Here is a 25,004-nt window from a genome sequence, read left to right as displayed (position 1 = left end):
TTCTTTTTAAGATTTGATGTAAATCATGATCCGTTTAAAGTCCATTGTGCTAAACTTGATGTAACGAGGCTTACAAGTATCCCATAATTTTGATTTTATATGCATAATGTTGTTAATCTAGAACCTTCTTCGGCATAATCATACAACTATCTTTTGGGAGATGTGCTTTTCAAGCATGCGCTGGATTATACGTTTTTGGTATAATAATGCTGCATTATAACTCTCTCAACAATTAATATCTCTCATGCTGATTTCTGTTTTCATGCACTAAAATGCAATTGCCAATTTGTAAGAGTTAAGTCTTAACCAAAACGACCAAAAGAAAAGTAATTAAAAGTCCTCATCCTTTTTTGCGTAAAATTCCGTAGTATGGTAACTTAAATTTTTTATTTAGAAATTCTCAATATATGAACTGTTTACTCGTGAAGTGAAAATATTTGTGTCACTTAAAATTACTTTTTAAAGTGGTTTTACTCGAGTAATTTTCAGAGCTGTGAATTTTGTTTATTGTATAGATTACCGGCTGAACCAATTAAACTATTTTTCTTTCAAAAACTTCGAGATCTATGAAATGTTTCCAAGAAAATAGCAGTATATTATTAACTATATAGCTGTAAATATCATTTAATTTATTAAAGACAGTATCCCCATACGTATCAGATGGTTCCAAGAACTTTAGAATGAGAATAATATGTTCACCACCGACTCATTGCATTGCGCAATTTTGAGAAAAAGCAGAATATTAGCAATTGTACCATTATTTAGTAATCTATAATTTAGCTTTATTCTTTAGTACTAATTTCATTAAATTATGTTTCTTATTTAGATTATTTATGGTTAATAACAATTAAGGTATAGTTGTTGCCAGTTTGCTTGGAATAATAGATTCTTAAGTACCCCCCTCCCCCACTCAATTGGAGGCCCCCTCTCACACCTCAAGTCAAACAGGGTCTGTATAATACCTAATGTTTCTTTTTATGGTATTTGACTGGATTCATTATTTGGACCCCACTATTATATTGTCCCACGGTGAAAAGAGAAAACCAATAACAAAATGGTGCAAGGGTAAAATTATATTTATAAGTAACACAAGTCTTTAAATTGCAGTCCCCGACCCCATTGCACGTTGGCTCATGCAGTGATCCACTTTCCTATATTGCCACAGTTCTGAAAACCCTCCTACACCCTCCACCATTCTGCCAATTTTTTAGTCTCATACTTTTTAGTTTACAATGAAATAGAATCAATTATTCTATTACCGAAGTTGGTATCTCAAACTGAGTTAATAACTAAGAATCTTTATAATTTAATCTTAGCAAAATAGATTGAGTAGTTTTAAGCCAAAAACTATAGAATATTACTATCATATTTGGTATACTTTCTGTCGTAATTTATATGGTACCGTTTAATTAAGAATAAAATTTAATAAAGAAATGAACTTTTGAAACTTGTAATCTAAAACATGTCTTATGTATTCGTATAACTATAAATTATCTTATTGATAAAATAAAAATATTAAAAATTAAATTATTTCTTATTATAACAAAATTAAAATTATTTCTAAGACTACTAAAAAAAAAGTGCGACATAAATTAAAATAAATTGAGTAATTTTAATGACAATAAATTCGAACTTATTTCGGAGTCTGGGATAGAAGTTGATATCGATACAACCCACGCAAACGACCGTCAATGTATATTGGAATGCTTAATTTGTCAAGAGATGATGACAAGGTTGTAAAAATAAAAATTACTTAACTTGGTTTAGTAAAGACTAAAGAACAAACTTGCCGAACATGCTCCACAAGAAAGCACCGTGCATACCATCCATAATTGGTTTAGCCTTTGGCTACAAGGTGGGTGAATTTGCTTTGTTGTAAATTCTCAATTAGATTTTAGCGGTGAATGTTAAATTTTTGAACCGAAGCCTCGTAGTAACGATAAAGTCATTATCGTATGATTTATAATTAATAAGTTTTACCTCGTAAAAATAATAAATAATTATTGTATTAAAGTAAATTATCTACGTCACCTTTTTTTGGTGCTATTCTTTGTAGATCCTACATAAATACTTTGATGCTTCATGCATAGGCTACCTTTTTTTGTGAATGTTAAATCCTGGCTCACTCATGCAAAATCATTAGATCATAGGTTGAGACTTGTGCTCAAGAAGCATCTATGAAAGAGAAAGAGGAGTCGTATGTTTACATGAATGATGTTAGAAATCTTTGCTTTAAATATACACTCAACTTTCACTGTCTTAAATGACCAGCAAATTATTTCAGGGGTGGTTGGACGTATTTACTAATTTTCCCTGGTTGCTTTCCTTTCTCAACAAAAAAAAAAAAGCAAAGAGAAAAAGCTTTGAGATTTTCTACTGCTACTATCTTAAGCTTATTAAAGTCTGCATATGCACATCAATAATGATTTCTCTTTCTCGCGCCAAATCTTTGCTTTTACCATTCACCTCTAACCTATTCCTTCACCTTCAACCTTGAGTCAAATAAGAGGGACTCTGCTTTTCCCTCCTTTTCCCTCAGCCATATCCTATCTTTAGTTTCCCTTCTTTTTTAGACTTTTTAAGCACACCCTTTTCACTTTTCCCTCAAATATTTTCTTCCTTCAGTTCACACTTCAAACTTCAAAGACTCCATTTTTCATGTCCTAAAATTAAATCACCCATTTTCCCCTCTCTGCACTCCTCTGCATCTCATCAGCTCATAAAAATCAAATGGATTCAGTGAGACCAAATCCAGCTCCAAGTAAAAGCAAGCTAGCAAAGACATTTCACAGAGTAATACATGGCAAAAAATCCTCAAAACCATTCTCAAACAATGGCTTCTGCCTCCTCATACCTCAAGAAAAGCTCAGGTGTTGTGAGTCTCAACACTTTGACAAAGAAGAAATTGAAGAATGCAAAGAACATTCCAAGAACAAAGCTGTTATGGAAGCCTTCGTTGCTAAGCTTTTTGCCACAGTTTCCTCTGTTAAAGCTGCTTATGCTGAGCTTCAGTTAGCTCAGTTCCCTTATAACAGTGAAGCTATCCAAGTTGCAGATCAAGCTGTAGTTAATGAACTCAAAGCTTTATCTGAACTCAAACACAGTTACCTCAAAAAACAAATTGATTCTTCACCACCCCATGTAACCCTAATGCTTGCTGAGATTCAAGAACAGCAATCTGTCATGAAAACTTACGAAATTACTATGAAGAAAATGCAAGGTGAAATTGAAATCAAAGGGTACAGCATATCTTCACTCCAAAATGAGCTACAGGAAACCATTCAAAACAACAAATCACTTGAGAGAAAGCTTAACGCTAGTGGATCATTCTCTATTCTTGATAATGTCAAGTTTTCTGACGTAAACCCTAAAGATTTTATCATGGTTTTGCACTATGCCATGAGATCTATACGCAACTTTGTCAAGTTCTTGATTAAGGAAATGGAGTCTGCTAACTGGGATATTGATGCTGCTACAAACTCTATTCAAAATAATGTGACTTTCCATAAGAGTAATCATAGGGCTTTTGCCTTTGAATCCTTTGTTTGCAGGGAGATTTTCTGTGGGTTTAACGAGCCTGCATTTTCTGTTCAGAACGACGATTCTTTATTTTACGGCGGGACAAATCGCCGGAATTTCTTCTTTGAACAGTTCAAGAAGCTGAAATCTGTGGGTGTAACCCATTTTCTGAAGCAGAATCCTTCTTCCCTGTTTGGAAAATTCTTGAAGGCTAAATACCTTCATTTGGTTCATCCAAAAATGGAGTTTTCATTCTCCGGGAACTTGAATCAGAGGAAGCTTGTGAACTCCGGCGAGTTCCCGGAAACAGAGTTCTTTAAGGTTTTTAGCGAGATGGGGCGGCGCGTGTGGCTTTTGCATTGCTTAGCGTTCTCTTTTGATCAACAAGTTAGCATTTTTCAAGTGAGGAAGAACTGTAGATTTTCTGAGGTTTACATGGAAAGTGTCACGGACGAGATTTTTTCAGCTGCCGGCGTTGAGTTCAAGGTGGCATTCATGGTGGTCCCCGGGTTTAATGTTGGGAAAACGGTGGTACAAAGTCAGGTATATTTATCTCCGATCACTCTGCCGGCCAAGCACTAGTGGTAAATAAATATTAGAGGAAATTAAGTAAAGTCATATCCTCACTCGCTAGAGCCTCCACGCGCCTCCTTAAGTGGTGGAACTCCGCCATAGCATGTAAATGGTTGGATCAGCTATCAACCTTCAATAAATGAGTTGATCAAACGATATACGTGGCACACTGAGTAATACTACTAGCTTACTACCCATGAGGGAGGCGCGTGAGAGTTGGCGGGGGTGGGCCTAAAGGTACGGATTATCGTCTCGAAAGTGATGGGGGGTGCGGTCCAAAGCAAAAGTGGGCTTTTGGGCCCACACTTGAAAGTGGTTCAGGGCTTTCAAAAGAGGGATATGAACTGGATTTTGGAGGATAGTACAGAAAGATTGGGCGGTGAGACAAAAGGCAAAGTAGGCTCAGTCAGGTTGTGGGCCCAACAAGCGTATGTCTTTGTTTCTTTGCTACCAGAGCATGTGGGACCCCTTGCTCTGTGCTTAGAAAATTGCTAAAATGTTGTTTATTCTCAGATGTACGTTAAGGAATGATAAGACATGCCTGCAACTTGCATATGAGATTAATGTGTATACAAAAAATTAGGTTAAGTATTATATACATAATATAAAATATTAATATATGATGGTATCTTTGCTTAGGATCTTGGATCTACTTGCACACAATTTCTTATTTCCTTGTTTCATTTTACATTTTTTTCGACCTACTCCGAAGGCAAAATACTTCGAAGAGCCAATTTCATGTGTGCGAGTGGTCTTGTCAATAGTGCTCATGCTCACATTTCAATATGTATTAATATGGTATGTAATGTACATTTTTTAAAATTCTCCGCCCCTTTCTTTGTTGAAGCTACTGTTCCTTTGATGACTCGAACCCATAATCCTAAAATTATATGTTGGGAGTGCTTATCATCGGAGCAACACCTTTTGTTGTGTAATGTACCTGATTTAAATCTTTTTTTGCACATCTAAAATACTTACTAGATCCGTCTAAAATGAGCGTCTCGGACAGTAGCGAACCCGTACTCTGGTTCAAGGAATTCATCCTTTTGCTGTAAAATTATATTGCCTGCATAGGCATTTTTTAAAACATATATATATGCATATTATATGTTGAGTTAAATTAGCTTCTTTGCGTTACTATTTTATGTTTTGAATATTATTAATGAAAATATGGCTCCGCCACTTGTCTAGAATATTTAAAATTGTACTGTATGAATCTAACTATGATCTTCATTCGTAACCAATGGGTTTCTGAAAATTTGTCATTGTTTTCTTGTAAAGTCGGAATAAAGTATGGTCTAGCGATGACGGAACAGCGGGCTTTGGATTCCACATTCCTAGGCAGATATGAATCTAGAATATAATAAGTTTAATTTAGCACATAACAACTGTTCTTATAAAATCTCATTCTATTATTGGGCTTGTGGTAATAAGCGTAAGTCAGACCTCTATGTAATATTGTTAGAAGTGGAATTGCAAATGAATTTTCTCGTTACTATAGACAATCATCCTTTCTGGAAATTCGTTCTTATTTCTCAGGTAAAGGGGACACAATTCTGAAAAGGAAATGTCATATTCTATAATAATACTTACAAAACAGATTCACGGGTGCCTTTAGAAAGGCATATTTGTGACTGTTTCTTGTTACTTTTTGGTACCCACTTCGTTTGTTTTCTTTTACCAGTAAGTATGTTTGTGGTATTCGCAATTGTTTTAATACGGTACCACTTCTCAATTGAACAAAGGATAGAATTAGCTATTATGTAGTATTCCTAGCTCATTTAATTAGAGAAAAAATGTCAAGCTATTTCGCACTTCGTTAGTTTTACTGTGTTCAGAAATTTCTAAGGACTAACTGAAAATTTATACTACCAAATATAATGGGGAGATACTGGATTTGAAATTGCCCTGCCTACTTTTTTTTTATTTCTCTCTTACACGTATTTAAAAGCCTATGATGTGCTAAAGTGTTTTTTGTTTGGTTGTTAAAACGAGTATTCGTGCGAGTTGGAGATACTGAAAAGATAATCATACATTTCATCATTCAAGAGAATCATAAATAAACTTTATTTTATCTCAATCATCGAGATATTTTTGTAAAGATTAAATTAATTAGTTGATATGGTTCAGGACCTGTTACATCCATTTCAGTAACAAATTTTGGGTCCTTAATATTATAACAGAACTATTTTCTTAATCAAATCATGTTCAAGTTTCTTATTAATCTTTTGATATAACTGCTCAAGCTTTGCTAAATAAGACGCATTGAAGTTTTTGGATATATGTAGTGTATCCGCAACTAACTTCAATAGAATTTCTTTTCTCATCAACTCTTTCCCCTTTAGAAACTTTCTAACCACTGATTCAACATTTGGATTAACAAATAAAATGGCTGATCTCCGGTTGAAATTATGACGACAATCTCAATTCCACACAGAATAGAAAGCTCCATTGCTCTCTTGCAAAGAAATTTTTGCTTATTGTAAACTATAGCTTCCCTAGCTTGTTTATCCCTAATGAGCTTCATCTCAACTTTTCTTCTCATTTGGAAACTTTTTTTTGCCATAATTACCCTAACAAAAGAGAGAAAGATATCAATTTCTTTTTCAGAAAGGGTTTCAGTTTTGATTTCTTAGAGTGAGAATAGATTGGTGGGCATACACACAAATTTATAGCAACGGTACGTAGCAGGTTTCAAGTTTTGGTATTAAGATAAGCTCCCCTTAAATTTGATTAGACTGTATTTTGCCTCCTATATTTTACAAAACTTCACTTAAGCGCCCGAGTTTTGAGTTTTAACACAAAAATCTCTAATTAGCACCTTTAAATGAATACTTATCTAAAGGTGCTGAACTAATACAAACTTATATGAAATGATACCCAAAATGTGTCTTTACTTAATATGGAACTACATCCTTTGTACGATTTGGGATGTAGAAATAGCTAAGAAAGGGAAATGTACGTAGTTACTAGAGGACTATGGTAGTTCTTTAAGAATATTGATAAAAGCAAAAGGAAAGTACTTCCAAGAATAAAATAATTCTTCGTGTAGTAAAATGAGAGAGATGTTAGAAATAGAGTAAATTGTCCAATAGCTTTCTCCTTCTAATATATTCATAAATATTATAAGAAAAAGAACTCTTAATCATTAATTGTTTTCAGTTTCTTATATTCTTTATGAATCCTTACTTCTATTTACATACTTTTGATCCCAATTAAAGAAGTAAAAAAGATTACATATTCCAATGACAAGCAATAAGAAGCAAGAAACTGTAGTATGGAACTGGCAAAGAGAATTTTGGCTAAATAAATGTAATACTTTGTCCCCCTTTTTTGTATTGCTATGTGATTGACACTGAGTTTATATTTGACCTTGAAATGTATAATATATAGTGGTAAAGAAGAAGTCATAGTCAGTATTCTCTTAGAAAATAAAATTTCCAATTAAAACTTAAATTAGATTACATAAATATAATCAAACGTTAAAAATGTTTGAAATTGTATAAAGTAATGTTATTAGATGAATGTATCAAACATTTCATGGCATACCGAAATAAAAAAAAGATTCAAAATAACCTGAAACACAGCGAGTAATTATTTTGTATTTGATTAGTCAAAGAAAATATCTGGTAAGTATTATTTTTTATTCTAAAATCAAATAATAATGCGTGTACATCATATTAAACTTTTTATTGAAGCTAAGTTATTTTTATTTATGTAAGAAAAATTAAATTTGTTTAGTGCAAGGTTATATAAAGGGAAGGGGGATCAGTGTACTTTACAGAACTAGAGAGGAGGGAGAAAGTAATTGTGCAAAACTAGAGGGAAAGAACCAAAGAAAGAAAAGTTTGAAACTAACTGGTTGCTGTAGTTGACATCCAAACGAAGTATATATAGCACTAAATAATTCCGGAATTATTAATCCCGGAATTATAACAGGAACTAATTTATCCCACCTGGGAGGTGGGATAAAATAATCCCAAGTTTGATGGAATAAGATGAGATATCCAATACTAAGTTTGGGATTAAATTTATACCGTCAACCAAACATGACATAAATTTAATCCACACCTTATCCAGCGTACCAAGCGACCCCTCAAATTTAGGGTAATCTGGGGTGGACTACCTAAATCTGTTAGTACTTATTTTATTTTGAAAGGAAAATGAAATGAAACAGTACACAAATCACCACTTTTTCAATTTATTCTTTTTTCACTTTCTAATCTTTTCCAATGTCTAAATACTATTCACTTAATAAAAAATGGCAAATTTTTTATTTAATTGCAAATCCTGATCACTTTTAAAGAAGATCCATAAAAGATGGCTAGTTTTTTAAATGGCCCTTGTTACTTTTCGAATCCAATCTCATGTACAGCCCCCATTATTTGAGGTTTATTTGAGCCTCACAGATTTGACCTAATACTGTGATGGCCCATAAATAACTACTCAGGCCTTAAAGAGAGGCCCATTTATTCTGGAATAATCTTTTTAGGAGGGACAATTTTATATATTTCTGTCAAATCCTTCTATTATTAAGTACGGCTGGTACCATTTCGATGTGTTTCAATTCTTTCGGGTAGAAATGGCACCAGATAGCCACTCCAAATGACTGCTATTTAGGAATTAGCCAGTGCGTCCTTAATTTTAGTTTTTCAGTTCAATTTTTTGGGACAAAAGTGTTCTGAATTGTCCTGAAGTTAAAATTTTTAGTTTGAAATTTAAGGACAAAATAAGTACTGTCTGATCTTTAAATAACATCCCTAAAAATGGCTATCCGTGCACTTGCCCCTAGGATGGGCCTTTGTAGCCCATAATAACTCTAAGAAGCCTTCAGAATTCGGTCTAAACACTACCAAATTATTGGGATTAACTAAAAAGGAAAAACGGTTTTGTATTGTAGGAGCAACTCTCCCTAGAAAATATTTATACTAAATACGACGATAACATGAATTTGGAAATTCAAAATCTTAGCGGGAAGAAAAATGCATCCGAAAAAACCACAATCAACATTCTTGTGTTACAGGAATTATAAACCCTTTTACGCGAATTAGACTATGATTTTCAAGGTGCCCTAGCTTTACGTGTTACTCATTTATATATTAAATTAACTTGTTATGAAACAATAAAAGAAAAAAAGAGTATGGCAGAGAAAAGTAGAGAGAGAATTCTTATTGATTTGGGATGAATTACAATGGAATAAAATACCTCTATTTATAGGGAAAACGTGGCTTAGCCACCAAGTAACAAATCCTTAGGTCTCTCTAAAATATAGACATTCACCTTAAATATAATTCTATTTATAACACTCCCCCTTGAATATCTATTCAACAGATAATGTACCTCATTAAAATCTTAACTAAAATAAAACTTAGTGGAAAAAAATTCTAGTGAAGGAAAAAGAGTACACATATCTAACAATATGCCTTTTGGTTGTCTTGTTAAAAACCTTACAAGGAAAACCTAGTGGGACAAAATCTTGTAAGGAAAAAAGAGTACAACGCATATTAACTCTTCCTGATGAGAAAATTAATTCACATCTTTGAGCCTTCACATTTCAATCTTGTGCACCATCTTCAAAAGATCGTTGGTAGACATTTGATAAATAAATCAACCATATTAACTTGAACGAATTTGTTTCACCTTGATATCATTATTCTTTTGAAGATCATGTGTGAAAAATAATTTTGGTGAAATGTACTTTGTCCTATCTCCTTTTATGAATTCTCCCTTCAATTGGGCTATGCATGTTGCATTGTCTTCATACAAAATCGTGGGTAGTTTGTCACACTTCAAATCTACATTTGTCTCGAATAAGATGTATTATAGATCTCAACCACACACATTCTCGACTTGCTTCATGAATAACAATTATCTCAGCATGATTAGATGAAGTAGCCACGATTGATTGCTTAGTCGATCGCCAAGATATGGCAGTGCCTCCACATGTAAATACTGTAATGACCTTGTTGTTCATTTTGAGAGTATTAGTCCCGAACCCCTATTTATTTCTCCCTCTATTTTTGGGTTTTGTGACTTACCGGGAGAATTTGTTTTTGTCTTTGGAGTAAAATGGGACACAATCCTTAAAATGGAAGTTTGACGACTCGAAAATGGAGTTTTGATGGTTCCAATAGCTCCATAGGATGATTTTGATCTTAGGAGCAGGTTCGAATGTTGAATTGGAGGTCCGTAGGTCATTTTAGCATCAATTGGCGAAAGTTGGAAAATTGGATGATTTTTGAAAAGTTTGACCGGGGGTGGACTTTTTAATATCGGGTTCTGATTCCAATTCCAGAAGTTGGAGTAGGTCCGTAATGTCAATTATGACTTGTGTACAAAATTTGAGGTCAATCGAACTTGATTTGATAGGTTTCGGCATCAGATGTAGAAGTTTGAAGCTTTAAAGTTCATTAGGATTGAATCGATGTGCAATTCGTATTTTTAGCGTTGTCTGATGTGATTTAAGAGCCCGACTAAGTTCGTATGGTGTTTTAAGACTAGTTGGTATAATTGGTCGAGGTCCTTGGGGCCTCGGGTGGATTCCAGATAGTTAACAGATCAATTTGGACTTGTGAGAATGGCTGAAGGCACCAGTTTTGGTGCAATCGCACCTGCGCAAGATTGACCGCATGTGCGAGCTCGCAGATGCGGGGACGATAAGAATGGCCTGTGGTCGCAGGTGCGGCGTGAAGTCCGCAAAAGCGGAGTCACTTCTGCGGAAGATTGATCGCAGAAACGAACGAATGCTTGGGAGGCCTATCCGTAGAAGCGGACGTGTTTGCGCAGATGCGCACCCACAGAAGCTGTTGGCCAGCGGGACTGATCTTTTGCATATGCGGATGAGGGGCCGCAAAAAGTGCGTCCGCAGATGCGGATGATTGCGCGCAGATGCAGAGTCTGGGAGTTTAAGTGAACTCCGCAGATGCAGAGATTTCACCGCAGAAGCGAATTTTTGACTGCAAAAGCGAAATCACTGGGCAGAAAAGGGCCAAGTTTGAGGTTTGATTTCATTCTCTATTTTTGAACCAAGAGAGCTCGGATTGAGGCGAAATTTTGAGGGTTTTATAGAGGAAACCTTTGGGTAAGGATTCTTGACTTGTTTTTGATAAATTTCCACTAAGATATCATTTGTTCTTCCTTTATTAAGGATTTGGGTTGTGAAATATGTGAAAAAGGTGAAAAACATTCTTAGACCGAATTTTGAGGTTTTGATCGAGAATTTTGTATCGAATTTGTGTAATTTTGGTATGGGCGAACTCGGTTTTGAATGGGTATTTGTATTTTGTGACTTTTAGCCGATTCCGAGACGTGGGCCCGATTCAACCTTTTGGGGCGATTTTTTGATTCTTTGCTAAAGTCATAAATTTATTATTTAAATTAGTTTATTGTAGTTGTATTTATAATATGTAATTACTTTTGGCTAGATTTGGGTCGTCCAGAGTCTGAAAGGCGAGGGAAAGGCATTCTTATCGACTGATTGAGCGAGATTTGGGATACGTGACTTGTGTAACCTTGTGTGGGGGAACCTCCCCTTAGGTTTTGGTACTGTTATGATATTTGCAATACGTGAACACTGTGTATGCGAGGTGATGAGTGCGTACTCGGGTTATATGTTGAAAAATCCGGTTCTTGCTAAGTAGTTTTCTTTTAATTCCTTAACTGAGTTGCTCTAGCCTGTGTACTTTTGACTAGATTTGGGTCGTCCGGAGTGTTAAAGTCGAGGGAAAGGCATTCCTATCGACTGATTGAGCGAGATTTGGGGTACGTGACTTGTGTAGCCTTGTGTGGGAGAACCTCCCCTTAGGTTTTGGTACTGTTATGATATTTTCAATATGTGAACGCTGTGTACACGAGGTGACGAGTACGTACTCGGGTTATATGTTGAAAAATCTGGTTCTTTCTGAGTAGTTTTCTTTTAATTCCTTAACTGAGTTGCTCTAGCGTATGTAGTCATCATGTTTAGCCTAATGTCCCATGCCTACGTATCTTAACTCTTACTTATAATTTGTGCAACATGATTAGTTGAATTACATGCTTCCCTGAGCTTGTATTCAGTCTTTAACTGTAGGATTCCTTGCTGTAAATTCGTTGTTTCATAGGTTATGAGTTGCATATTTACTTTTGGGACTACGAGGTAGTACCTCGGGAGCTTCCCCTATTGTGTATTTACTTTTGGTACCTCGAGAGAGTCCTTGTTACATATTTACTTTTGGGACTACGAAGAGGTACCTCGGGAGTTTCCCTATTGCGTATTTATATTTGGGAGTATGAGGCGGTATCTTAGGAGTGCCTCTACTGTTCACCTCTATTTGCTGTGTTGTTACCTTTCTGAAAATTCTCATTGTTAAATTCTCAGTCATCTCATTATATTATTATATCTTCTGCCTTGTTTTCCTTTTATTCTAGTTAGGCCCTGACTTGATCTCGTTACTACTCTGCCGGGGTTAGGCTTGGCACTTACTGGGTACCGTTGTGGTGTAATCATATTGCACTTCTGCACATTTGTGTTGCTTTTATGACGTTGCTTTCTTTATTTTACTAGACTCTGATGTATAGAGAAATTTAACATTTTCTCTTTAGAGCTTGTGACTTATTTTTACTGGGTTTTGGGAGTTATAATTATTTGAATCCCAGTTTACATATATATATTTCACACGTTGAGGCTTGAGTTCAGTTTATATTCAGTTATTCCGCAAATTGTTAGGCTTACCTAGTCTTAGGGACTAGGTGCCGTCACGACATCCTACAGAGGAAAATTTGGGTCGTGACAAGTTGGTATCAGAGCACTATGTTCATAAGTGTTATGAGTCACAAGCATGTTTAGTAGAGTATCGCGGATCAGTACAGAGATGTATGTACTTATCTTTGGGAGGCTATGGAAATGTTAGGAAAAGCTTCACTTCTTTGATTCCTTATCGTGCGTGATTTTGACTTCAGAATTCTAAATTTTTGTCTTTCTATTCTCTCACAGATGGTGAGGACACTTACAACTAGATCAAATGACCAGACACCCGCGCCCCCTGCTAGAGCCGCGAGAGGCTGGGGCTGGGGTAGAGGCTGAGGACGTCTACGTGGTGCAGCCAGAGCACCCGCACGAGCTGCTACAGAGGAGCCACCAGTAGCTCCAGTTGGAGGGTAGGCACTTGAGACGCCTGTTACTGCACTAGCAGTCCAGGAGACTCTTGCCCAGTTTCTGATCATGTTCAGTACCTTGGCTCAGGCAGGATTGATACCACTTTCTCCTGCCATATCTCAGGCCGGGGGAGGAGCACAAACTCCCGCTGCCCGTAAGCGAGTCCAGGTCGACTAGGTCTCTGAGGTCATACCGATGCTGCCGGTAGCTCCAGTTCAGTCAGAGGTTAGGGCAGTAGTTTTCGAGGGGGAGCAACTCAGGATCGAGAAGTACAAGAAGTACCACCCTCCTACTTTCAGTGTCTTGGTATCAGAGGATGCCCAGGGTTTTCTTGAGGAGTGCCACCGTATCCTCCGTACTATGGGTGTTGCGGAGTCTAGTGGGGTTTCTTTCACTACGTTCCAGCTTAGAGGAGTGACTTATCAGTGGTGGCGAGCATATGAGTTGGGTAGTCTGACTGAGGCAGCTCCACTCACTTGGACGCAGTTCTCAGATATATTCTTGAGGGAGTATGTCCCTAGAGTCTTAGAGATGCATGGGGTGCAGAGTTTGAGCAGTTGCGTTAGGGTTCTATGACCGTGTCAAAGTATGCAGTCCGGTTCAGTGATTTGGCCAGGCATGCACAAGCCTTGGTTGCTACAGTTCGGGAGCGAGTTCGTCAATTTATTGAGGGGTTCAATCCCAGTATCAGATTTAGCATGGCTCGAGAGTTGGAGATAGACATCGCATACCAGCAGGTGGTGGGGATCGCTAGGGAATTAGAGGGTATGTTGATTAGGGAGAGAGAGGAGAGGGAGGCCAAAAGGTCTAGAGAGTCTGGCACTTATAGTGGTACTCGTGGCCCAGCTGCAGCTCGTCAGGGCAGGAGTTATATGGGTCACCCTGTTCATTCAGCACTTCCAGCCGCCACCAGTGCTCTGACCACTCCTAGGCCCCAGGATCCCTATTATGCACCGCCAGTGTCTAGTGCACCTCCTGTACGGGGTGCTTTCGGTGGTTAGTCCAGCCGATCAGGCCCGAGCCAGCCACAAAAACCACGTCCTCTGAGAGCTTATTTTGAGTATGGTGACACTCGCCATATGGTGAGGGATTGCCCCAGACTTAGGAGGGTTACACCCCCCCCCCCCACAGATTTCTCAAGCACCGCATGCTCCAACGGGTCCTCAAGCTATGGTTACAGCTCCAGCTACCACCCCACCTGCATAGTCAGTTAGAGGTGGAGGTCGGACAGGTAGAGGTCGTCCTAGAAGGGGAGGTCATGCCAGATATTATGCTCTTCCTGCTAGGACGGGGGCAGTTGTATCCGATTCTGTCATCACATGCATTGTTCATGTCTGTCATAGAGATGCATCGGTCTTATTTGATCTAGGCTCCACTTATTCCTACGTGTTATCTTATTTTGCTCAGTATTTGGGTGTATCCCGTGATTCTATGAGTTCACCTGTCTATGTGTCTACACCTGTGGGTGATTCTATTGTTGTTGACTATGTGTATCGGTCGTATTTGATTATTCTTAGTGGTTTTGAGACCAGAGCAGATTTATTATTGCTTATTATGGTGGATTTCGATGTTATTTTAGGCATGGACTAGTTGTCGCCCTATCACGCTATCCTTGATTGTCACGCCATGACGGTGACGTTGGCTATGCTAAATCTATCGCGGCTAGAGTGGAGAGGTACCTTAGATCATATTCCTAGCAGGGTTGTCTCATTTCTTAAGGCTCAACGAATGGTCGAGAAGGGGTGTGATGCATATCTGAAATATGTGAGGGATGTTAGTGTTGATACTCCTACTGTCGAGTCCGTTCCGGCAGTGAGGGACTATTCAGATGTATTCCCGGCGGATCTTCCGGGCATGCCCCCGACAGGGATGTTGACTTTGGCATTGATTTGTTACTGGGCTCTCAGCACATTTCTCTTCCACCTTATCATATGGCCCCAACAGAGTTGAAATAATTAAAGGAACAGTTGCAAGAGTTTCTCGATAAGGGCTTTATTCGGCCCAGTATGTCACCTTGGGGTGCTCTTGTCTTGTTTGTAAATAAGAAGGAGGGTTCTATGTGAATGTGTATTGATTATCGCCAGTTGAACAAGGTTACAGTGAAGAACAGGTATCCACTGCCATATATTAATGACCTATTTGATCAGTTTCAGGGTGTCAGAGTGTTCTCTAAAATCGACTTGCGTTCAGGCTATCATCAGTTGAAGATTCGGGAGCTAGATATCCCGAAGACTGCTTTGAGGACTCGGTATGGTCATTACGAGTTGCTTGTGATGTCTTTTGGGCTGGCCAACGCCCCAGCAGTATTTATGCACTTGATGAACAATGTATTTCAGCCCTATCTTGACTCTTTCATCATTATGTTTATTGACGACATTCTGATGGACTCCTGGAGTCGGGAGGATCATGAGCAACACCTGAGGACTGTGCTTCAGACCTTGAGAGAAAAAAAGTTGTATGCAAAATTTTGAAGTGTGTGTTTTTGCTTAGATTTAGTGGCAATTTTGGGTCATGTGGTATCAAGTGAGGTGATCAAGGTAGATCCGAAGAAGATTGAAGTAGCACAGAGTTGGCCTAGACCGTCATCAGCTACGAAGATCCGGAGCTTTCTTGGCTTGGCGGGGTATTACCGTCAATTTGTAGAGGGTTTCTCGTCTGTTGCAGCACCTATGACCAGATTGACCTAGAATGGTGCTCTGTTCTGGTGGACCGAGGAGTGTGAGGAGAACTTTCAAAAGCTCAAGACTGCTTTGACTACAGCCCCAGTATTGGTATTGCTTATTGGTTTGGGGTCCTATACAGTATATTGTGATGCGTCGCGCATTGGTCTCGGCGCGATGTTGATTCATAACGGTAGGGTGATTGCCTACGCATCTAGACAAATGAAGGTGCATGAGAAAAACTATCCTGTCCACGACCTCGAGTTAGCAGCTATTGTTCATGCCTTGAAGATCTGGCTGCACTATTTGTATGGTGTCCCTTGTGAGGTTTTCACCGATCACCGGAGCCTACAACATATGTTTAAACAGAAGGATCTTAACTTACGACAGCGAAGATAGTTGAAGCTTCTTAAGGATTATGACATCACCATCCTCTATCATCCTGGGAAAGCCAATGTGGTGGCCGATGCCTACAGTCGCAAGGTAGAGAGTTTGGGCAGTTTAGCATATCTACCAGTAGTAGAGAGGCCTTTAGCCTTGGATGTTCAGGCCTTGACCAACCAGTTTCTCATATTGGATGTTTCCGAGCCGAGCTGAGTTTTGGCTTGTGTGGTTTTTCAGTCTTCTCTTTATGATCTTATCCGAGAGCGTCAGTATGATGACCCCCATCTGCTTGTCCTTAAGGACACGGTTCAGCACGGCGATGCCAAGGAGGTCACCATTAGAGATGACGGTGTATTACAGATGCAGGACAGGCTATGTGTGCCCAATATAGATGGATTACGTAAGTTGATTTTTCAGGAGGCTCACAGTTCGTGATACTCCATTCATCCAGGTGCCACGAAGATGTATCAGAACTTGAGACAACACTATTGGTGGAGGCGGATGAAGAAAGATTTAGTGGAATATGTAGCTCGTTGCCTAAATTGTCAGCAGGTGAAGTATGAGCATCAACGGCCAGGGGGATTGCTTCAGAAGCTAGAGATTCCGGAGTGAAAATGAGAGCGGATCACTATGGATTTCGTTATTGGGCTCCCACGGACTCATAGGAAGTTCGATGCAGTTTGGGTGATTGTGGATAGATTGACCAGGTTAGCTTATTTCATTCCTATGGTTACTACTTACTCATCGGAGCAGCTGGCTCAGGTTTACATTCGCGAGTTGTCAGGCTTCTTGGTGTACCGGTATCTATCATCTCTAGCCGAGGTACGCAGTTTAATTCACGGTTTTGGAGAGCAGTACAGCATGAGTTGGGTACTTGGGTGGAGTTGAGTACAACTTTTCACCCTCAGATGGACGGACATTCCGAGCGCACTATTTAGATATTGGAGGATATGCTTCGTGCGTGTGTGATGGATTTTTGGGGTGCTTGGGATCAGTTCTTGCCACTTGCGGAGTTTGCCTACAACAACAGTTACCAGGCGAGTATTCAAATGGCCCCGTATGAGGCTTTATATGGTAGACGGTGCCGGTCTCTAGTGGGTTGGTTCGAGCCGGGCGAGGCTAGGTTATTGGGTACAGACCTGGTTCAGGATGCTTTGGAAAAGGTTAAATTGATTCAGGATCGACTTCATACAACCCATTCCAGGCAGAAGAGTTATGCGGATCAGAAGGTTCGCGACATTGCATTCATGGTTGGGGAGCGGGTCTTGCTCCGTGTTTTGCCCATGAAGGGTGTTATGAGGTTCGGGAGGAAGGGCAAGTTGATCCCTAGATATATCAGGGCTTTTGAGATTCTTGAGAGGGTTGGAGAGGTGGCTTACAGACTTGCTCTACCACCTAGTCCCTCTGCAGTTCATCCAATATTCCATGTTTCCATGCTTCGGAAGTATCACGGTAATCCGTCTCATGTGTTTGACTTCAGCTCAGTCCAGTTGGATAAGGATCTATATTATGTTGAGGAGCCGGTGGACATCTTGGACAGGAAGGTCCGAAATTTAAGGTCAAAGAACATCGCGTCAGTGAAGGTGCAACGGAGGGGTCATCCGGTCGAGGAGGCGACTTGGGAAACTGAGCATGTTATGCATAGCCGATATCCTCATCTTTTCCCCACTTCAAGTATGTCTCTATACTCGTTCGAGGACGAACGTTTGTTTTAAGAGGGGGAGGATGTCTCGACCCGACCGGTCATTTTGAGAGTGTTAGCCTCGAACCCCTATTTATTGCTCCATCTATTCATTTTTGGGTTTTGTGACTTACCAGGAGAATTTGTTTTTGGCTTTTGAGTAAAATGAGACACATAGTCCTTAAAATGGAAGTTTAAGTCGTAAGAATTGACCGTAGTTCAAATTGTGTGAATATGACTCCGGAATGGAGTTTCAACGGTTCCAATAGCTCCGTAAGGTAATTTTGGTCTTAGGAGCGTGTTCGGATGTTGAATTGGTGGTCCGTAGGTCATTTTAGCGTCAATTGGTGAAAAATGGAAATTTGGATGATTTTTGAAAAGTTTGACCGAGGGTGGACTTTTTGATATCAGGTCCGAATTCCGATTCCGGAAGTTGCGCATTGATTGAGGTTAATCGGACTTGATTTGATAGGTTTCAATATCGGATGTAGAAGTTTGAAGTTTTAAACTTCATTACGCTTGAATCGATGCGCAATTCATATTTTTAGCGTTGTTTGATGTGATTTAAGGGCTCGACTAAGTTCGTATGATGTTTTAAGACTCGTAGGTATAATTGGTCGAGGTACCGGGGGCTTCGGGTAGATTCCAGATGGTTAACGGATCAATTTGGGCTTGTGAGAATGGCTGAAGGTACAAGTTCTGGTGCAATCGCACCTGCGCAAGATTGACCGCAGGTGCGAGCTTGCAGAAGCGAGCAGGCGATCGCAGATGCGGCGTGAAGGCTGTAGAAGTGGATTCGCTTCTGCAGAAGATTGATCGTAGAAGCGGACGAGTGCTTTAGAGGCCTCTCCACAGAAGCGGGCATGTTTGCGAAGATGCGCACCAGCAGAAGTTGGCTTTGGACCACAGAAGCGGTTAGCCAGCGGCAGTGACTTTCCGTAGAAGCGGACGAGGGGCCGTAGAAGCGCGTCCGTAGATGCGGATGATTGTGCGCAGGTGCAGAGTCTTGGAGTTTAAGTGAACTCTGCAGATGCAGAGATTTCACCACAGAAGAAGTACCGTAGAAGCAGATTTTTTTACCGCAAAAGTGAAATTGCTGGGCAGAAAAGGGCCAAGTCCGAGGGTTTGATTTCATTCTCCATTTTTGAACCAAGAGAGCTCGGATTGAGGCAAAATTTTGAGGGTTTTTCAGAGGAAACCTTTGGGTAAGGATTCATGACTTGTTTTTGATTAATTTCCACTAAGATATCATTTGTTCTTCCTTTATTAAGGATTTGGGTTGTGAAATTTGTGAAAAAGGTGGAAAAATCCTTAGGCTGAATTATGAGGTTTTGATCGAGAATTTTGTATCGGATTTGAGCAATTTTGGTATGGGTGAAATCGATATCGAATGGGTGTTCGTATTTTATGACTTTTACCCGATTCCGAGACGTGGGCCCGGGTCAACCTTCTGGGGTGATTTTTTGATTCTTTGCTAAAGTCGTAGATTTATTATTTAAATTAGTTTCTTATAATTGTATTTATAGTATGTAATTGCTTTTGGCTAGATTTGGGCCGTCCGAAGTTGGAAAGTCGAGGGAAAGGCATTCTTATTGACTGATTGAGCGAGATTTTATGTAAGTGACTTGTCTAACCTTGTATGGGAGAACCTCCCCTTAGGTTTTGGTACTGTTATGATATTTGCAATATGTGAAGGCTATGTACTCTAGGTGACGAGTGCGTACTCGGGTTATATGTTGAAAAATCAGGTTCTTGTTGAGTAGTTTTCTTTTAATTCCTTAACTGAGTTGCTCTAGCCTGTGTAGTCATCATATTTAGCCTAATATCGCATGCCTACGTGTCTTAACTCTTACTTGCAATTTGTGCAGCATGCTTTGTTGAATTACCTACTTCCTTGATCTTGTATTCAGTCTTTAACTGTAGGATTCCTTGCTGTAAATTCGTTGTTCCATAGGTAATGAGTTGCATATTTACTTTTGGGACTATGAGGCTGTACTTCAGGAGCTCCCCCTGTTGTGTATTTACTTTTGGGACTACGAGGTGGTACCTCGGGAGCGCCCTTGTTGCATAATTACTTTTGGGACTACGAGGTGGTACCTCGGGAGCGCCCCTGTTGCGTATTTACATTTGGGACTCCGAGGTGGTACCTCGGGAGTGCCCCTAATGTTCACCTCTATTTGTTGTGTTGTTACCTTTTTGAAATTTCTCATTGTTAAATTCTCAGCCATCTCATTGTATTATTATATATTCTGCCTTGTTTTCCTTTTATTCCAGTAGGGCCCTGCCCTGACCTCGTCACTACTCTACCGAGGTTTGGCTTGGCACTTATTGGGTACTGTTGTGGTGTAATCATACTACACTCTGTACATCTTTTTGTGCAGATCCAGGTTCTTCCTACCAGGCCAGATACTAGTGAGCTGGACTGTACGTGGAGACTTCAAGGTATATCTGCCAGCGTCCGCAGACCTCGGAGTCCCCCTCTATCTCTATGATGTTGCTTTCTTTATTTTATTAGACTCTGGTGTATAGAGACACTTAACATTTCTCTCTAGAGCTTGTGACTCGTTTCTATCGGGTTTTGGGAGTTGTAAATATTTTGAATCGCAGTTCTTATTTATTTCAGATGTTAAGGTTAAGTTTTATCTTTATATTCATATATATATATATATTTCACATGTTGAGGCTTGAGTTTAGTTTATATTCAGTTATTCCTCAAATTGTTAAGCTTACCTAGTCTTAGAGACTAGGTGCCGTCACGACATCATACAGAGGGAAATTTGGGTCATGACAAACACATAGCCTGTTTGAGATCGAGCCTTGTGTGGGTCAGATAAATACCCAGCATCGGCATAACCAACAATATCGGGACTGCAATTATTTCCATAAAATAAGCCCATATCGGTAGTCCCTTTTAGATACCACAATATGTGTTTGATTCCATTCCAATGTCTCTTTGTAGAAGCAGAGCTATATCTTGCTAAGACATTAACTGAAAAAGTTATGTCAGGCCTTGTAGTATTAGCAAGATACATTAGTGCACCAATTGCACTAAGATATGGTACTTCAGGACCAAGTAGCTCTTCATTCTCTTCTTGAAATTGGAACGGATCCTTATTCACATCAAGTGATCGAACAACCATCAGAGTACTTAATGGATGTGCTCCATCCATGTAAAACCATTTCAATATCTTTTCTGTGTAGGCAGATTGATGAACAAATATCCCATTTGCCAAATGTTCAATTTGCAAACCGAGACATAATTTTGTCTTTCCGAGATCTTTCATCTCGAATTCCTTCTTTACACAATCAATTGCCTTTTGGAGTTCTGTAGGAGTTCCAACAAGGTTTATGTCATCGACATATACGGCAAGTACAACAAATTCTGATGTTGTTTTCTTTATAAAAACATATGGAGAAATGTCAGCATTTATATAACCTTCCTTTAATAAATACTCACTAGGACGGTTATACCACATTCGTTCTGATTGCTTTAGACCATATAAAGATCTTTGCAATTTGATTGAAAACATTTTTCGGGACTTTGAATTATATGTGTCATGCATTTTAAATCCCTCAGGAATTTTTATGTATATCTCATTATCAAGTGAGCCATAAAGGTAGGCTGTAACCACATCCATTAAATGCATGTCAAGCTTTTCATGGACATCAAAACTAATGAGATAATAAAATGTTATTGTATCCATAATAGGTGAAGATGGCTCTTCATAATCGGCACCAGGCCTTTGTGAAAATCCTTGGGAAACAAGGTGAGCCTTATATCTTTGTACCTCATTTTTCTCATTCCTCTTGAGTATAAAGACCCATTTATAGCCAACAGGCTTAACACCATTAGGGGTTTGGACTACAGGCCCAAAAACTTGACGTTTTGCAAGTGAATTCAACTCTGATTAGATTGCTTCTTTCCATTTTGGCCAATCACATTTTTGTCGACATTCTCCAACCGATTGGGGTTCAAGATCCTCACTATCTTGCATAATGCTAGATGCAACATTATATGCAAAGACATAATCCACTACTATATCCAATCGATTCAAATTCGTCTCAATATCGATTGGGTTTATTGATAGTTCTTTATTTTCTTGAATCTCAGGCTCATTGATTTCCTCATGAATCTCAAGATTGGTTAAATCGTGGATTTCTTCATGAGGCTCTTTCGTAGTGTCATCTTGAGCAATATTTTTCTCTTTCTAATGTCACAACCCCAATTTTCCTCGGTAGGATGTTGTGATTGTACCTAGTCTCTAAGACTAGGCAGGCTATCAATTATGCGGAATAACGGAATCTAAAACTGAAACTCAAATCTCAACATACGAAATGATTTAAAACTATAATTCAAAATAGTTACAACTCCCAAAATCCGGTAGGAATAAGTCACAAGCTTCTAAGATAAATACTAGGTGTCTCTAAACAACAGAATCTTGTGAAGATAAGGAGAACAATATAAAAAATATAGAGGGGGACTACGAGGTCTGCGAACGCTAGCAGATGTACCTTGAAGTCTCCGCGTATAGACTAGCTCACTGATACCTGGTCTGGTAGGAAGTACCCGGACCTACACAAAAAGATGTGCAGAAGCATAGTATGAGTACACCACAGCGGTACCCAATAAGTGCAAGGCCTAACCTCGGTAGAGTAATGACGAGGTCATGTCAGGGCCCTACTGTAAATAATAAAAGACATGGCGAAAAGTTTAACAATATAATAATAATAATAAAAATGGAAGTGAATCAAGTAAGGAATATGTCACAATTTCAATTTACATAATAAGGGAAAATAATACATCACGGAAGAAAAACAGGAAACTTACATATTCAGGGAAAAACAGAACAATCAAGGGACGTACACCAATAGAAAAAATATCAACAAGGACACTCCCGAGGTACCGCCTCGTAGTCCCAAATCATAAATAAATTCACAATATCTCTTTTTCTTATGTCACCGCGGGAGCCTTCACATTTAGTTTTAAAGAAATTATTTTTCCCGAAATAGCATCCCGCGTTTTAGCCACCCTTATCACACTGCATGGCTTATGGTAGTTCCCCTACTAGCCACGCGTATCAAGCCACCCTTATCTCACCGCGTGCGTTTCAACACCCAGACCTTATACCACCGCATGCGTATCAATATCACAATATATCACAATTCGTACCTCAAGTGCCCAATTATTTTAAATTGCCAAATAAATCAACAACAACAATATTATTATCCATAATAAGGAGCTCACGACTCAATCACAATGTATACAAAATCTCAGCAAAATATTCGGGTGTAAATAACTCAACAAAATAATATTTCATAATTTTAACACTTTGCCTCAATACCAAATTCTACATGTCAAATACTTCATATTAATAGTAATTCAATTAAGAAATTCAACTTTCAATTAATGAGCACAGAATAAAAGAAACAAAGCTTCAACTAAACAGGTAAAGCAACTTGCAGGAAAAAGGTAAGGCAAATTTTAAAAATATAGAAGTAGACCAATAAGGATTAGTATAACAGGATAAAATAATTTAATTAATATGTGACACAGATCTACACAATTTTAAAGACATAATCTTTCACATTTAGCTCGTGTACACACTCGTTACCTCGCGTACACGGCTTTCAACACATCATAATTTTCATAACAATATCGATCCTAAGGGGAATTTCCTCCACACAAGGTTAGACACGTCACTTACCTCAAACCGTAAAATTCTTTACTCCGTTATGCCTTTGCCTCGAGAATTGGCCTCCGAAAGCCTCGTATCTAGTCACAATTAATTCGATTCAGTCAATACAAATTATTGAAAATAAATTCCATATGAAAGTACTAATTTTCCAACAAAATTTGAAATTTAATTCAAACATCGCCCATGGGGCCCACATCTCGGAACCCGACAAAAGTTACAAAATATAAATGCCCATTCAACAACGAGTCCAACCATACCAATTTTATCTAATTCCGACATCAACTCGACCCTCAAATCTTCAAATTTAACCAAGAAGGTTTTCAATATTTTCCAACTTAAATCACCAATTAAATGCTAAGATTAGCAATAGATTCGGGTAATTTGACTAAAATTGAGTTAAGAACACTTACCCCATTGTTTTCCTTGAAAATCTCCTGTAAATCTCCTCCCCGAGATCCAAATTGATAAAAATGGAAGTCCCATTTTTAGAACTTAAACTCATTTCCAGTCATTTCTTCTACGCGATCGCGAATCAAGTCCCACGATCGCATCAAACAACGTTAAAACCACGAATCATACCCCAATTCAAGCTTAATGAAATTAAGAAATTTCAACTTCTACATTCGATGTCGAAACCTATCAAATCAAGTCCGATTGACCTCTAATTTTGCACACAAGTCATAAATGACATAACAGACCTATTCAAATTTCCAGAATCGAATTCCGACCCTGATATCAAAAAGTCAACTCCCCGGTCAATTTCCAACTTAAATTTCTTATTTTCACCATTTTAAGCCTAATTTATCTACTGACTTCCAAATAATTTTTCGGACACACTCCTAAGTCCAAAATCACCATACAGAGCAATTGGAATCATCAAAAGTCTATTACGGGGTCGTTTGCACATAAGTCAACATCTGATCAACCATTTCAACTTAAGCTTTCAACCTTGAGACTAAGTGTCTCAATTCATTCCGAAATCTCTCCGGACCCGAATCGACTACCCCGGCAAGTTATATAATAACTATAAAGTACAAAATAAGCAGTAAATGGGGGAACGAGGTTACAACTCTCAATACGATCGGGCGGATCATTATATCCTTCCCCTCTTAAACAAACGTTCGTCCTCGAACGAGTACAGAGACACACCTGAAGTGGTGAAAAGATGAGGATAACGGCTGCACATATCATGCTCGGTCTCCCAAGTCGCCTCCTCGACCGGATGACCCCTCCACAGAAATTTTACTGAAGCAATGTTCTTTGACCTCAACTTTCAAAACTGTCTGTAAAAAATGGCCATTGGCTCTACAACATAAGATAGATCCTTATCCAACTGGACTGAGCTGAAGTCTAACACA

The 25,004-nt window shown here is 38.7% G+C and overlaps 1 protein-coding gene across 1 annotated transcript; it reads left to right on the top strand.

Moving 5' to 3' along the window:
* Window positions 1-2,207: 2,207 nt before the first annotated feature.
* Window positions 2,208-4,727, top strand: LOC107804299 (protein GRAVITROPIC IN THE LIGHT 1-like). Its single transcript, XM_016628167.2, has one exon. The coding sequence runs from the start codon at window positions 2,731-2,733 to the stop codon at window positions 4,099-4,101; it is 1,371 nt and encodes a 456-aa protein (XP_016483653.1). The 5' UTR covers window positions 2,208-2,730; the 3' UTR covers window positions 4,102-4,727.
* Window positions 4,728-25,004: the final 20,277 nt, after the last annotated feature.

This window comes from Nicotiana tabacum, chromosome 17, assembly GCF_000715075.1.
Source record: "Nicotiana tabacum cultivar K326 chromosome 17, ASM71507v2, whole genome shotgun sequence".
Lineage (NCBI taxonomy): Eukaryota > Viridiplantae > Streptophyta > Magnoliopsida > Solanales > Solanaceae > Nicotiana > Nicotiana tabacum.
Note: the sequence above shows the minus strand (reverse complement) of the source record. Positions and strands in the feature narration are given on the sequence as shown.

Coding starts and splice junctions, on each gene's coding strand:
- LOC107804299 (XM_016628167.2), top strand. CDS start 2,731: ATGGATTCAGTGAGACCAAATCCAGCTCCAAGTAAAAGCAAGCTAGCA.